Source organism: Copidosoma floridanum, unplaced genomic scaffold (assembly GCF_036245765.1).
Source record: "Copidosoma floridanum isolate Cflo_tuat_1 unplaced genomic scaffold, Cflo_Japanese_pri ptg000020l, whole genome shotgun sequence".
Lineage (NCBI taxonomy): Eukaryota > Metazoa > Arthropoda > Insecta > Hymenoptera > Encyrtidae > Copidosoma > Copidosoma floridanum.
The window spans coordinates 37,005,316-37,020,166 of record NW_028321897.1 but is presented as its reverse complement, the minus strand read 5'-3'; the positions used below and the strand labels follow the sequence as shown (position 1 = coordinate 37,020,166).

Below are 14,851 nucleotides of genomic sequence, written 5' to 3'. Positions count from 1 at the left end.
GGGCCTTTCAGTTAAAAGTTTTTCTAACTTCACGTGAGGGGACCATTGCCATATAATATTGTTGAAAAAATTCAAACCATATATTATAAGAAACTGAAATACACAGTAAACTTTGCTCTGCAATACAGCATAAGCAAAGAATAATAATATTATGCTTTTCTCCAAGACTTAAGAAATCGGTGAATTTGGAGAGCCATCAAAAGGGTAAATAATGAATGCCAGTCCAAGAGCTTTGAAACTGTAACGAAAAAGCAATACACTGACGTTTTCAAGAACAATATTTTACCTGCAAAATGAAGTCCTCAAATAATGCGTACGTAGTTACGAAGTTTGACCGAAATAGTACTTACTTTTCAGGACAAAAGTTGATCTGGAAAAATGTGATCACCATTTCAATCTTCCACATTCTCGCTATCTACAGTTTCATTACGTTTCCTTACCTGAGTTGTTGGAAAACAGCTGTATGGGGTAAGTTGTCTTAGTGCATATCTAAAAATTTTACTATTTTCTTTACACAAATTGGAAAAACTAGTATATGAGGGAACGGGGAAAGAAGGATACAGTGGTGTTGGGAAAAATTGTCAACATGTTGCCAGAGTCCTGACAGGGTATCTATACTTATGAATACCAGGACTCAGTCACGTTGACAAGGTTCACTTTGGTAAAGCAGAAGAGAAATACTTAGCTATTGAATCAGACAAATCAGGAGCACAGGCAAATAGCGATACTTGAATAGTCACTTATGTAAGTAATATCCAAGGTACTAACCACGCTAAGCGCTACGTTGCTTAGCTTCACTCATTGACAAAGCTACCACTCTACCGCTATGCCACCGTTATGATTCATTGAGTTGAAGTGAAGTTAAAGACATTATAACATGTATGCTAGGATGTACAGCACCTAAACATAATATTACATACTGTCTTTTTTTGGTCCTGATAGGAAATAACGTTTAATAGAATCTTTTGATAGAGAAAACAGTGTTTCCGGGCTAGTTGGCCATACGTCAATGTATTGTTATGCTCACATTATGTAACAAATAAAATTTTTTTAAATTAATTTACAGAATGTGTTTGATGTCAGCCTTAACTCTTAATTATCAAGGAAAATATCAACAACACATACAAAACATAATTAAAGCATGTAGACAACAGACTACAAACACTCTATTAATTTTACACATGTAGGCCACAAGTGTTAAGCGATTTATAATGGTAAATAGAATTTTTTTGAAAGACAACCTTCATAAGCTATAAAAATTATTTTTTTTTTAATAAACTTCATGACAAATGATAGAGAATTATCTTTGTCTCATGCTGATTTGTAGGTATTACTGAACTGATTTACTTTAGCCCTACTTGATTAGATATCATTCATTAATACAAACCAGAAAAATAAGAAATGCTTTAGTCTTGAAAGATTGATGAAATATGTATCTTGGTATAATTTGTGGCTGAAATTTGAAATTAATTTTATTGATAACTCAAAGTTTATTAATTGATTGAGATCAACTTGAAAGCCTTATTGCCTTTGTACACTCGTCATTTAAAAAAGATTGTTAATAAAAAAACAATTGATGCACAGAAAAAAAATTTATCAAAATAAAAAAATTATCGTTATTTAAAACGGATCATTAACATGAACTGAATGCAAACATCAACAATGTTCTGAACATTAGGAATATTATATTTTTATTTTCAGTTTTGTAGGCAACTTTTTAATATGATATAGAATAATAACAATTTATGTTTTACATAAGTTAAAGAAAAAATGCATTAATTTTTATAGTTTTTAGTTTTAATCAAAATACAAAACTAGGTTAACATATGTTTTGGTTAGTATCGTTATGTCTAGTAAAATAATTGTTGCTCTGATGTTATCTAATCTTATTTTTTCTGGACACATTCAACATACTTATTATTATTAAAATATAAGTTTTTGATACTGAAACGAGTACTAAAACTAGCATATAGTACCATTAATAGTTAAAACAAAGAAAAGTAGTGTAAATATGTTCAAAACAGTTATTTGTTAAAAACGTATCCCAATGTTACCCAAACAGTTATTTTTATTTTTGTTCAGTACCTCAAGTAATGTAAAAAAAATATTAGAAGATTATTAAAAATCAAAGTACAATAGTTTCATGTTGGAGAGTTTTTTTTTTTTAATTAATGTTAAAAAATGCAGTTCAAAAAAATTGTAACTGTGTTGACACCATTCTAAAGATAAGAATAAATAATAAGTAATACATTAATAATAGATTTACAAATTTAACATAATGACGAAATAAATAAGCCCTGTACAGACACTTATAAATAACGTTTATAGTTTGATTTTTAACTAAACATGAAAGGCTTTTTTTAATAAGCAAACAGAATACCTCGACCACTAATAAATACTTAACAAACACTTTTGCCTGCTTAGGGTGATAAAACAATTATTTTCTTAAGCTTCCATGACTCTAGCTTTTTTTTATTTAAAAAACGTATTTTCCACCTTCGGGTGGTTTTGGGAGGCTGGTACTTCCTCGGGCGAAAAAGCAGTTTTCCGGAACTCGTTCGAAAAGTCTCCTTTACGAACCTCGTTACGTCCCTCGCCTTCGGCTCAGGCCGCAAACGTCTCGGTTCGCAAACAGAGACTTTTTAAACTCGTAGGAAAACTACCATTAAAATGTCAAAAAAATTTTTTTCGTTTAAATAATTTTCGTGTTATTTAAATAAATAATATATGAAGTATAGTTAGTAAGGATGACAGAGAACTCGTTCTACAATACTTTTAAAACAGCGTAAAAAAAAAAATATTTTATTACCTGTCTTTGATTGGTTTAAAACAAAGTCTGATTCTTAAATTTTTTTTCATGTAAAAGCAAATGAATAATGTTCTGTTCATCTTAATTGGAAAAAACTTTAAGGTTTAACTCTCTATCAATTAATAAGTCTTTTTAAATGCACAGTTATCTATTAGAAAATATTTTCACCGTTACTCATAGTTTCTGCAGCCTAACACATACCTACACACATTCAATATGCAGGACACTTACTGCCAACCCAAAGAATGGTACGTAACGCCACTAGGACACAAAGTAAAAACATGAGCACCCAAAGGGTACGCTTGTTGTAGGTTGGTGCTCCAGTTATGCATAATGTTTTTCTTACCGAGGGCGCAAAATAAAATTTTGTGCCTGGAGGTACACTTTGTGCTTAGTAAATTACTTTGGGCCCTAGGGCAAAAAAGTACTTCGGGCTTAGGGGGGCCAGAAAACTTTTCCACCCATGGGCCAAAAGTTATAACAAGAGCGAAAAGTATGACCCGAGGGTACAAAGCGGCAGTTGTACTGTGGGCCCATGGTAAGAAAAAGGTCTTTTAGAAACATTTTGGCCAAATGGTACATTACGTTACTAGGGCACGAAGTACAAAGATGAGCACCCGAAGGGTGCGATTGTTGTATGGTGGCACCCGAGTCGGGTGTAATGTTTTTCTTCCCAAGGGCTCAAAGTGCAATTTTCCACCTGTGGGCACACTTTGCGCCTGGTAAATAACTTTGGAGCCTAGGGCAGAAAAGTACTTTTAACTTTTATAAAAATGTTAGTAAAATTTTGAATCTGATGCTGAGAAAAAAAATTATATAACATCGTCATTAAAAAACTCACCTTTTTTGAAAGTGGAAGGTTCTGAAAGTTCGATGAGTTTGGTGTCAATCAAATATAAGCCAAGAATACAGAAATCACAACCCAATACAATGCTATGTGATACAGTAGTCATTTCAAAAGCAACAACTATACTGGTAGTATTAGTTGCCGTTTGTAAGATGTATAATACTTTGTCTTTAACAAAACAGAAGATCTCAAAAGTATTAACGTTATTAAAAAAGTAGTTTTGCTTAAACATTGTTAAAAATCTAAATTACGATTATTGCAACGTTTAAACAAAATAAATATTTTATAACAGGAAAAAGTTCAAAATCTTGCAAAATTATAAAATTAGTATGACTTGCTGGTTTAGTATCATACTGTTTTTGACGAGTAATATAAACTGTGAAAAATAACATTTACGTTTAAAAAAAGCTTATAAGCTGTTTAATTGTACACGCAGACATGTTAAAAATATTCGTTTTGTGAAAAAATAACAATGGTTACATCAGCAATGACATATGTCACATTTTTAATTTTGTAGGTGAATTATACAAGTCAAAGTATGAAATAACTTGTTGATAGACCGTGGTAATTGAATGTATTTATAACCTTGCTTCGTTAGAATAAAAAACATTTTATTGCCTAAAGCATAAACACTTAAATACTTTAAAGAAATACTTGAAGGATACACAAAATATTTTCACTAATGAAGATAAGTAAACAGATAACAAAACTATCAAGACAATTAGTTTCTAAGTTATTTCATGTAAGAAAATGAAACACAGATTTTTTTTCTAAACTAAATTTTAATTGTTCGCCACATAACATTATAAAGCCAGCCTTACATATTTTACAGATGTAATAGTTTTGTAAAATATATACATAATTTTTTCTGTAACTAAATATTGACATTGTCTCAGTGTTGCAATACTTCTGTTATAAAAGGGAGATAGCGATTAGTATCAAATTAAAGGTTCAATTATATCTAATTGAACCTGAGATTGTATAAAATGTCCTGAAGTTAGTTGTAAAATTAGATGTCAAACTAACTTTTGGCTAGCGTCGCAAGCCCTTCGAGGCTTGTTGTGATAGAAATTAAGAATAGTGTATAAAAACTAGACTTTTTTTTGTTAATCTCGTTACTTATTTAATAATTATAAAACATAAATGACTGTTCTATTTAAAAAAGGCTGGTTTGGCTTACGATATCTTACATTTGAACTTACCCATATTTTAGTAAACTCCTTAAAAAACTTAAAATTTGTATTTAAAATAAAGTATTGAGATCCTTAGCATTTTTGGCTATTAGTTTTGGACGACATCTTCGTCATTGATATGAAACCAGTGGAAATATTAACGTAATATATTTGTATGATGACCTTTTGATGTACAATCGTGATTAACTACCTCATTTATAACCTTATACTTTTTATTATTTATGTCTACTTAACATGCTGGTCATGCATTTGGTATTTTATAATTAATCATTCTTATAGTACCTTAATCTGTCCTTCTCTTTACTGTTAACTGTATAACTATTGTAGTATTACTAATTGTTAAATCTACTTTCTTAATTTTTTTAATTGACATGTAGTTTTACAATATTTCATTTCTCGTCATCTTACTAATATATAAAGCAAAGTCGCTAAAACCGTTGTAATCGCTAACCGCGAAAACTACTGAACCGATTTTGCTGAAATTTTGCACACTGATTCATGATATTTCCTAGATGGTTTTAGTATAGTTTTTATCTTAAAAAATTAAATAACAATAGCAATAAATAAGCTTAAAGTTTTGCAAAAATACGCCAGCTTTTCACTTTAGTTCAGTAAAATCCGCTAAGTGGCGACGACATAAAATCGGAGCTACCTGCAACATGATTAAATAAGTGTGGCTATAATAAGCCGGAGCGTCTCGATAGTGATGTAGTTGAACTTCGGCAGTTCAACGAGCTGTGTAGAAAATGTTGATGGTAGTCTTGCAGCTGGATATTCCGGTTACGGACGACACTCTTTTCTAAGGAGAAGGGACCTAGGTGTCCATTCACCCTGAATCTCAACGAGTGCGATAAAAAAAAAAAAAAAAATTAATTCCAACCGGTGCCGTCTCTGCCACAATACCAGGAGACATCGAGATATATCTAGCCAGAGCACAATCTGCACCAACTCTTCAGAGTTGTGTGGTAGTCCCACCATCTCACCTGGTGCATTTAGAAAATTTGTGGCTGCAAATGTAAGCAAGGGAAAACAGCTCTGAGGGGCACGGGCAGCCACAACGGCTACCTTCTTAGTCGTCACGTCCCCAACGCGCTTACCCACATGTTCCTGTCTAACGATGAGTGGTGGTTGGTTATCCGGGAAACGACCCGAGACGAGATATTCTTTGGTCAGCGGCGTATCTCCCTTCATCACAGTCTCCGTACATCAAGACTTCCAGGGTAAGAATTAAGCTACCCGTAGCCAGCTCTTCATCATCAGGAATAATAATAAAGAATAGCCTGAAAGTTTCACCACTGGTGCTTTTTAGGGCCATTATAAGTATTTACGTTCCCTACTCAACGATCAATTTCATCGGTTCTTTTTAGGATCCACCTAAGTGTAAACTACCTTGCCAACGAATACATTTTTATCACCATTTTCGGAAGCGATTCGTCGACTAAAAGACTATATTAACTAAAGATGGACACTATTAAACCAAGTCAGCCATTTACTAGCAGACGTCACCTGCGGAGTTGTTCTTTCCAAGGCTGGAAAACCCGGTGACCGACGACCCTACATTACCCTCTCGACTCTAAGCACTCAACCAGGAGTCACTGATCCTCTCCAAGGTCTGCGTTGGGCAAACCTATAACAGCTATGAAAGCTATGAAGGAAAAAAAACTTGAGCCAACGGGACAGCCTCCACTGGACAAGTCTCACTAACCAATCTCCCCACGTAAGATTACCAAAACAACTCAATCTGCAAATAAAAAAGGTGCTTTAGACATCAACGTCTTCGACGTTATACCTGGAGACGTTGGAAAAGAGCACTACAACTAGCCCCAAAGCTTCGGACTTTGTAATTTTCCTCCCAATCAGTCTGTGTCTTCAACAGCAAGCCAGAGAAGATCACTCTGAGGTATCCAGGCAGTCACAATTGCTGTTAACTGCAGTCACGAAAGAGTTAACTTGATAAAGTCACCGGTCTTTTTTAGGGCCATCGGACGTCGAACTACCTAGCCATTAAATATATTAAAATTAACAAAGTTGACTGAAAATAGCCTTTAAGGGTCATAAAGGTCGTAAGCATGCCAATAGTCGCAAAAGGGTATATTGGAAAGAAAACTTCAAATGTATCTAATGAATACAATTTGAGGCGTCAAGAAACTGACGCAGAAAATTTATCGAGATTGAAACAGCAGCGTCAAAATCAACAACTAAAGAGTCTATTACGTGAGAGATCAGATTTGCATTGTACCCTCACAGCAATCTCTAAAATCTTTAAAGATCCTACTTTAGATTTTTAAATAAGTAGAAAATGTATTTGTGTTTTTGTGTCAATAAAAATGTAGGGTTTAAGGTCCAGGACTTTGTTGCTCTGGTCATAAAAATGTGAGATATGAGAAAAAAAATTTTTTTTTAATATAAATTTTTTAGGGGTTTAGAATCTCAACAGCTTAAAAAAAAAGCCGTTTTCGTGAATTACACGGGAGAAACTGTAAATCAACGGCTTTTTATGGCCACCGATTATTTTATGGCATAAAGAACGCACGGTACTTTTCAGCATAATTACTTTTTTAAGTTTTTACAACCCAATAACCTTATCATTTGACCAAATAAACTATATGGATTCCGAAAAAGTATGTTTTTAATAAGAAGATTTTTGTTCTGAGATGTATCAGGAATATATGTGAAATTTCTAACTGAAAATGTTTCACATTACATGTCAACACACTACGGTGTTTTATTTAGTAAGTCTTGGGCGAAGCCGAGACGGGGGGCTGCTAGTTTTACAATACTATCATCTATAATTTTTTAAAATAGTCACTGTTAAAATAGATGTTTTATTATGGTTTTCCCCATTACAACCAGAATATCTGATTATTACGTTTTGCTAAGACTCTCAGCAAAAATTAAGCGTAACCGATGCTTGCTAAAATTTTAACCATCCATCCTTTAGTAAAACATTTTTTTTAAGGCTATTAAAAAATCAAAGTGATCTTGAACAGAAAGGTTAAGTGAGGTCTTCAACGTATTTGCGTGATTCTTTGTGTACATTACTCAATGTACAATAAAAATAATTTAAAAATTCATTACTTCATAATCGTAGCCAAAATACACATTATAACGGTAGATGAGAAGTATAAAACTAGTTCAAGTTTTGGTAATGTCCATCTACCAACACTTGAAATGCGGTTTTTCTGCTAAATACTCATTGATAGTATTAACAATTTATTTGTGGCTAATAAGATTGTAACTATTATACCAGAGCTTCGTACAGGCTCGTTTCTTTAGCTGAAAGAGTAGGCTCTTACAAAAAATAAACAGTGTAAACAAGACTCTTGTATTATTGTTGTCTTCATTTAAAGTTCTTATATAACTGAATTAATTTTAGTAGGTTAAATAACAGCCAATATGAAAATAAGTGGTAAGCTAAAACAAATTGAGTGTAGACTCTCAGAAAAAAAATAAAATTTCTTGCTGTGTAAAGAATTGTTCTAGTAGGCCTATATTTATATTATCAAAAGTTTGTTGGAATATTTTCCAGATAGTAAGAAGTACATTTCCATATTAAAAATGTGTTCTGAATTTTCCAAGTAAGGAGGATGTACTAAGGAGGTTCAAGGGAGAAAATAATAAATGATAAATAAGGTTGAAACAAAATTTTTTCTTTTAAATAAAATATTGAAAGTTATTGTATTTCTATAACATTTTTTCCGAAACGTATTTTTAAAAAAAGACTAATTTAATTTAACAATTTAACATCGCCTCTTATAGGGGCTCGTTAATAAATTGCATTAAAACTACGATTTAAATGAATCAAAACTTTTTAAAGCAGTTAAAAGATATCTTCTTGTTAAAAACAATTTTATTAAAAAAATTAACAGATCAAGAAACCATCCCGCGATTAACCTAAAAAAAAGTAAGAAGTTATATGTTGTCAAAATAAAATAAATACCTCCATAAGAACAAATGCTAAATTGTAGAAAAAAATAATTTTTTTCTCTAAAATAAGTCAAGTAAAATATTTAAACAACTCATACCCACATTTTATGTTCTGAAGAAAAATATAATTTCTATTTGGAGTCACCTAACATTCTTTGTCTCGTGCCAGAATCTCCTTAAAGAACATACCATTATGTTCTGAAAACCTTCAGCACTTGCACGAAAGGATTGACTGCATTAAAGTATCCATTGAGGGACCAAAAAATCTGTACTATCGAATTGTTACTCTCTCTTATCATGAGGGCTGTCAAACCTTTTGTACAAGCTTACCCACTTTTTCCAGTTTTAAATATACTTTTCCATTTATATTTGCTGTAAGAGATACTACTATCTTACTTATACCATACACTGCATATGTTTACAGTGATAACAAAACAATTTTGAAGTACAACTTATGTTCATCAGCATATTCAATGTTCATTAAGTTGTTATCTCATATTTAAAATTTACTTTCTTGAGACCAAATATTTTAATTCAATAGTAACCCAAATAAATAGAGCACTTGATAAGAACCTTCTCTCATAGCTTCATGCGTTGTTCACGAGGATATACATTGACAGAATTTTAATCCCAATAGGAACAGACTACTCGCTATTCGCTATGCGCCTATGTCAGGTGGCGCCATTGAGTGAGAGAAACTGTCCCTTGCTAAGATCGCCAGAATGCATGGAGTCTTATAGGAAAATTTTTTAATAAATTAAAAAGAAGGTCATTAAGAGTGAATGGACCAAATGAATCAATGATTTAAGTGTGTCTTATGTTAGTGTACAGTAATAAATTTTGTTTGGTGTTGCCATGTGTACTACAAGATTGGAAAAAATGAAAATATGGATTGCGACTATAAGAACACAGCATATTTGAGTGCATATACGTGCTTACACTTGTGTAAAGCTAAAAAAACACAAATAATCCATGAAAACGTAGTATAAATCTGTAAAAGTTAACCTAACCTGTCATTAGTATTAATTTTTTTTTAACACTGTGTTGTGAGAAATAGATAAATGTAAGCAGTACTTGTGTTTCTCAAGCTCCATACAAGTGCAAGCATGTGTATACACATACATGTTGTGTTAGCTCAGTCGCAATCCATGTTTTTATTTTTTCCAATCTTGTAGTACATATGACAACGCCAACCAAAACTTATTACTGTACATTAACATAATACACAATTAAATCACTGATTCATTTGGTCAATCCATTCTTCATAAACTTCTTTTAAACTTATTAAAAAGTTTTCCTGTAAGGCTCCATGCAGTCTGGCGATTTTAGCGAGGGACAATTTCTCTCACTCGACGGCACCACCTGACATAGGCGCATAGCGAATATAGAAGCTGTTGAGGGGGATAAAAATAATGGCAGCACAGCTTATCGTGAAAGAAATTTTTTTTTTTTTGGTACAATATTTTACAATAATAATAGTATGAACTTGTCTATATTTGTCTTTCGTACACACATGCGTGCACATGTACGCATCTAACGATACATCGTCATCGATTTCTACATAATTATGTGTATATATACACTGCATAATTGCTTACATTAGTTACATTTATATGTAGTTATACTGAAAGTCTGGCTTTTTATGCTAAAGACAATAAGAAGAAAAGCTATATAAGCACTTACGTGGATAGCTTGTTTCTAATATTTATTGTAATTTTTTCTCATTTTTCTACTAAAATTATTACCAAGTGTACAAACTACAATTACATTAAAATAATCCTGATACACAACTCTCTAAAGTATCTATTTAAATTCACTAAAAACTACAAATCCTACCTAAGAAGCAAATAGTGTACGTGGGCGTCACGGCTGTCCTCAAAAACTTGCCTGCATGGTGTAATTGCGCCACTTGATAACATTTTAAGCTTACATTGGCGACAAATCTTAAAAGTAAGCATTTTATACTTTTTTAAGTAATATTTCTGTAGGTACGTTATGCATGGGAGTAAATACAAGATTTAGATTGGTGACCTTAGAAAAAAGTGTCACAGAGGTAGATTTTGCATGTGACTGCCACCTCATCTCAACCCCTCGCCGTACTGTCCAGCGTTGGTCCCCTTTGCACCACACAATGCCAGGCCACCACGCATTCTAAATAAAATTTCTTTTACCTTCTATTAACTAATGATAATAATAAAAAAAACTCCTGCACTATATTTAAGGTCCTTGCCTATCTGCTATGATTGGTCCCTACAGAGAAAATTCGATTACTGCATGTTATTTTGTGCTTAGTAATTTAGTTCAAAACTTAATTTTTATTCACTGTATATTAGTTTATTTAATTAAATTATAAACAACATTAATAAATAATAAATAAAATAAACTTATTTTTTTAGATAATTGTTTTTCCGAAAACTTAAAAATTAGTACAATTTAAAAGAACAGCTTTTTTATCTGGAAATAACTATTTATAACCTTATAATTTATTTGTTACTTTTAAAATAAATCAGTATTTATTCAACAAATTTATTCATATTTTTAAAATTTTTTTAAATTAAAGGAAAAACAATAGATTGTGGGACTCATGGAAAAATCGAAGATTATAAAAGGTTTGGTCAAGAAAGTATTTTTCTAAAGTATGTTTTTTTTTGCAATTTACAGTTTTTTACTTGAAAAATACAAAATTTATTAATGTGTATTCATTACTTTACATTTTTAAAATTTTTTGCATGTACTTTTGTTGTCTTGTTTTCTCTACTATCAGTTTTATACTTTTATATTTTTGCGCCGTTTGGGAACGTCACGTTTATTCATATTTCCGAGCAAAAATTTCGACTAGGCCACCTACCTAAAAAACAGTTAACACAATTCCGTGTATAATTACTTCGAGAAAGTCGTATGGCATTTTATGTGGTTTTAAATGTGATTTTACACAAGACGTTTTGGATTGGTGATCCCATACGCAATGCTGTATGGATAAACACATGAAGTTACAAATTAAAAAAAAAAAATTTTTTTTATCTGTAAATAACTGTTGAATACTAAAATCTACCACACTTTTAAGTTTTACGTAGTTTTGTTATTATTTGCTTAAACAAATCCTTGAGGACGTTGCCTAATTAATGTATTTTTCAATAGGTATCTACATTACAAATACTTTAAATAAAATAGATAAGCATACTAAAATACTATCCTGATAAGTGATTTTCAAAGGAATTTTTGAAAAATTTGTAATTTTTAAATCTTTAAAAACGGTTAAAATAGGAGTTAAATCTTTGCAAAATAATGTTTGAAATAGTTTTTTATTAGTCCTGTAAGATTTAATAAAATGTATTATTTTTCTTATGGTTTTAATTGCTGATTTGGCAGCCATCCAATCAAAGCCCATGATAACATAATTTTTTGTTCTGTTTTTCCTTAATATTTGATATTACTAGACATGCTAAAAGAAATATGAGTGGATTCAGAATAGTCTAAGTGCTATTATTGTATGTAGAAGTAGGTAGCGTCCTTAACTAGCAAGAAAATACATAAGTATATCGTGCTTTAAAAATAACTAGAGACAATGAGGATAATGAAAGTGTTTATAATGTAGATGTTTTTGAAAGTGATCAAAGTTGCATCCGTCCATTACATAAAAAATTACCTAATATTTTTGATCAATATCTGTTTTCGTTGAATTTTGAAAATTTCTGAAGATTCTATGGGAAGTTATTGTGTCAACTGTACATATCTTACTTAATATATAAAGCAAAGTCGCTAAAACCGTTGTAATCGCTAACCGCGAAAACTACTGAACCGATTTAGCTGAAATTTTGCATACCAATTCTTGACACATCCTAGATGTTTTAAGTATTGTTTTTATCTTAAAAAATTAAATAACAATAGCAATAAATAAGCTCAAAGTTTTGCAAAAATACACCAGCTTTTCACTTGACTTCAGTAGGATCCGCTAGGCGGCGCACAGTTGGCAAAAACGTGATTTTTTGTGAATAAATAAAATTGCACGCGCGGTAGTGAGCCGATTCAGATAATTCTTTTTGTAACATGACGGTGACTAATTACAGAATATCAGAAAATTGGTCCGAAGTGAAGAAAAAATACTAAAGGGGTTGAAACAACCCCTGAATACTACCCTCTTGACTGCCGCGTACAATAATAATTCTACTGTTAAAAAATACATCTTGACTTGCTTCTAATATAGTGTAATAATATGTTTTCAAAGTTGCTAAACACAAAGCCGATGTCAGATTTGCATAATTCGAAATGGCGGATCCCATATGGTGGCCAAAAAAAAATTTTCATGAAATTCTACAAAACTCTATACATGGGGGTTTTTAAAGTCGCTGAACACGAAGCTGATGTCAGATTTACATAATTCAAAATGGCGGATCCAATATGGCGGCCAAAAAAAAATTTCATGAAATTTTACAAAACTCCATACACGGGGGTTTTTAAGTTCGCTGAACACGAATCCGATGTCAGATTATTTAAAATAGCTAATCCAATATGGCGGTTCCCCCCCAAAAACAACTCATGACATTCTACAAAATTGTATACACGGGGATTTTAAAGGTCGCAAATACAAATATATTTGTAATAGCTCACTCGATAAAGCGGTGGAAAACAATAAAATTGTGATCATCTTACTTCAGAAGTTTTATGGCAGTGCTACTGCAGTTCACCAAATAAAGTATTACATTTCCAAATTGAAAAAAAAAATAATTCGATGTCAAGGCTTTATTAAATTTAAAAAATCCCGCAAAAATCTATGAATGTATAAAATGGATTATCGTATGGCTGAATGTATTTTCTAAATTGTACTTAATTAGTATACTTTGAGTTAACTTTAGTTAGCTGATAACATTTAACGCTTCTTTTAACTGTAATATACATCAGAAAATATGAAAAAATTCTTTTAACTATAACTTTTTGGACTAATAAACTATTTTTGACCTTGTATTACATCAATCACAGTACATTGTAATATTTGTTGATCATAGAGAGAATAATAGTTACTATGCCCAAGAATACGAGTTAGCTGGACGTGAAGAGTAATATGAGGAGTGTATATGAAGCTTTTTAAAAATTTTTTTTTTTATTGCTAATATTTTAAATCTAATTGTGTAAGTATATGTTATTAAAAATATGTAAATATTAAAGTAACACATTTTTCTAATTGATACTGTTTTTTATATACCCCCCTAATACATGTGTAGTTACATTTTTTAATTTATGTCAATCTATGAGGTATAAACAACAATTATATAATGAAAGTTACTCCTTTATTGATTCCAAAATAAATAGGTATGTAATAATACTACAAAATACTCTAACAGGTTTAAAACACATGATTCTTTTGTAATAATCTGCACTATACATTATATTGCAAGAAATGAAATGTATTTAATACCTTTGAATATAAAATATTATCTACTTTATACCTATTAACTTAATATATTGAAGCCTCCAAAATTTTTGTAATAAAGTGTTATTTATTAGATTTTAAGGGGATTGTTCAAGTATAATTAGGCAATTTTGTCAATTAGATACTATATTTCGTGAGCTGCAGTAGCGCTGCCATAAAGTTTCTGCAGTAAGATGATCACAATTTTATTGTTTTCCACCGCTTTATCGAGTGAGCTATTACAAATATATTTGTATTTGTGACCTTCAAAATCCCCGTGTATACAATTTTGTAGAACGTCATAAGTTGTTTTTGGGGGGGGACCGCCATATTGGATTAGCCATTTTGAATAATCTGACATCGGATTCGTGTTCAGCGAACTTAAAAACCCCCGTGTATAGAGTTTTGTAAAATTTCATGAAATTATTATTTTGGCCGCCATATTGGATCCGCCATTTTGAATTATGTAAATCTGACATCGGCTTCGTGTTCAGCGACCTTAAAAACCCCCATGTATGAAGTTTTGTAGAATTTCATGAAAATTTTTTTTTTGGCCGCCATATTGGATCCGCCATTTCGAATTATGCAAATCTGACATCGGCTTGGTGTTCAGCAACCTCGAAAACATATTATTACACTATATTTAGAAGCAAGTCAAGATGTATTTT

At 31.5% G+C, this 14,851-nt stretch overlaps 1 protein-coding gene across 1 annotated transcript in view; it reads left to right on the top strand.

Moving 5' to 3' along the window:
• The first annotated feature begins 210 nt into the window (after window positions 1-210).
• LOC106641747 (acyl-CoA Delta-9 desaturase-like) overlaps window positions 211-14,851 on the top strand; it is a 387,601-nt gene continuing 372,960 nt past the window's right edge. Inside the window, exon 1 of the mRNA XM_014356261.2 lies at window positions 211-468. Coding sequence (XP_014211747.2) covers window positions 294-468 — 175 coding nt within the window. The 5' untranslated portion in view covers window positions 211-293. The remainder of the gene's footprint in view (window positions 469-14,851) is intronic.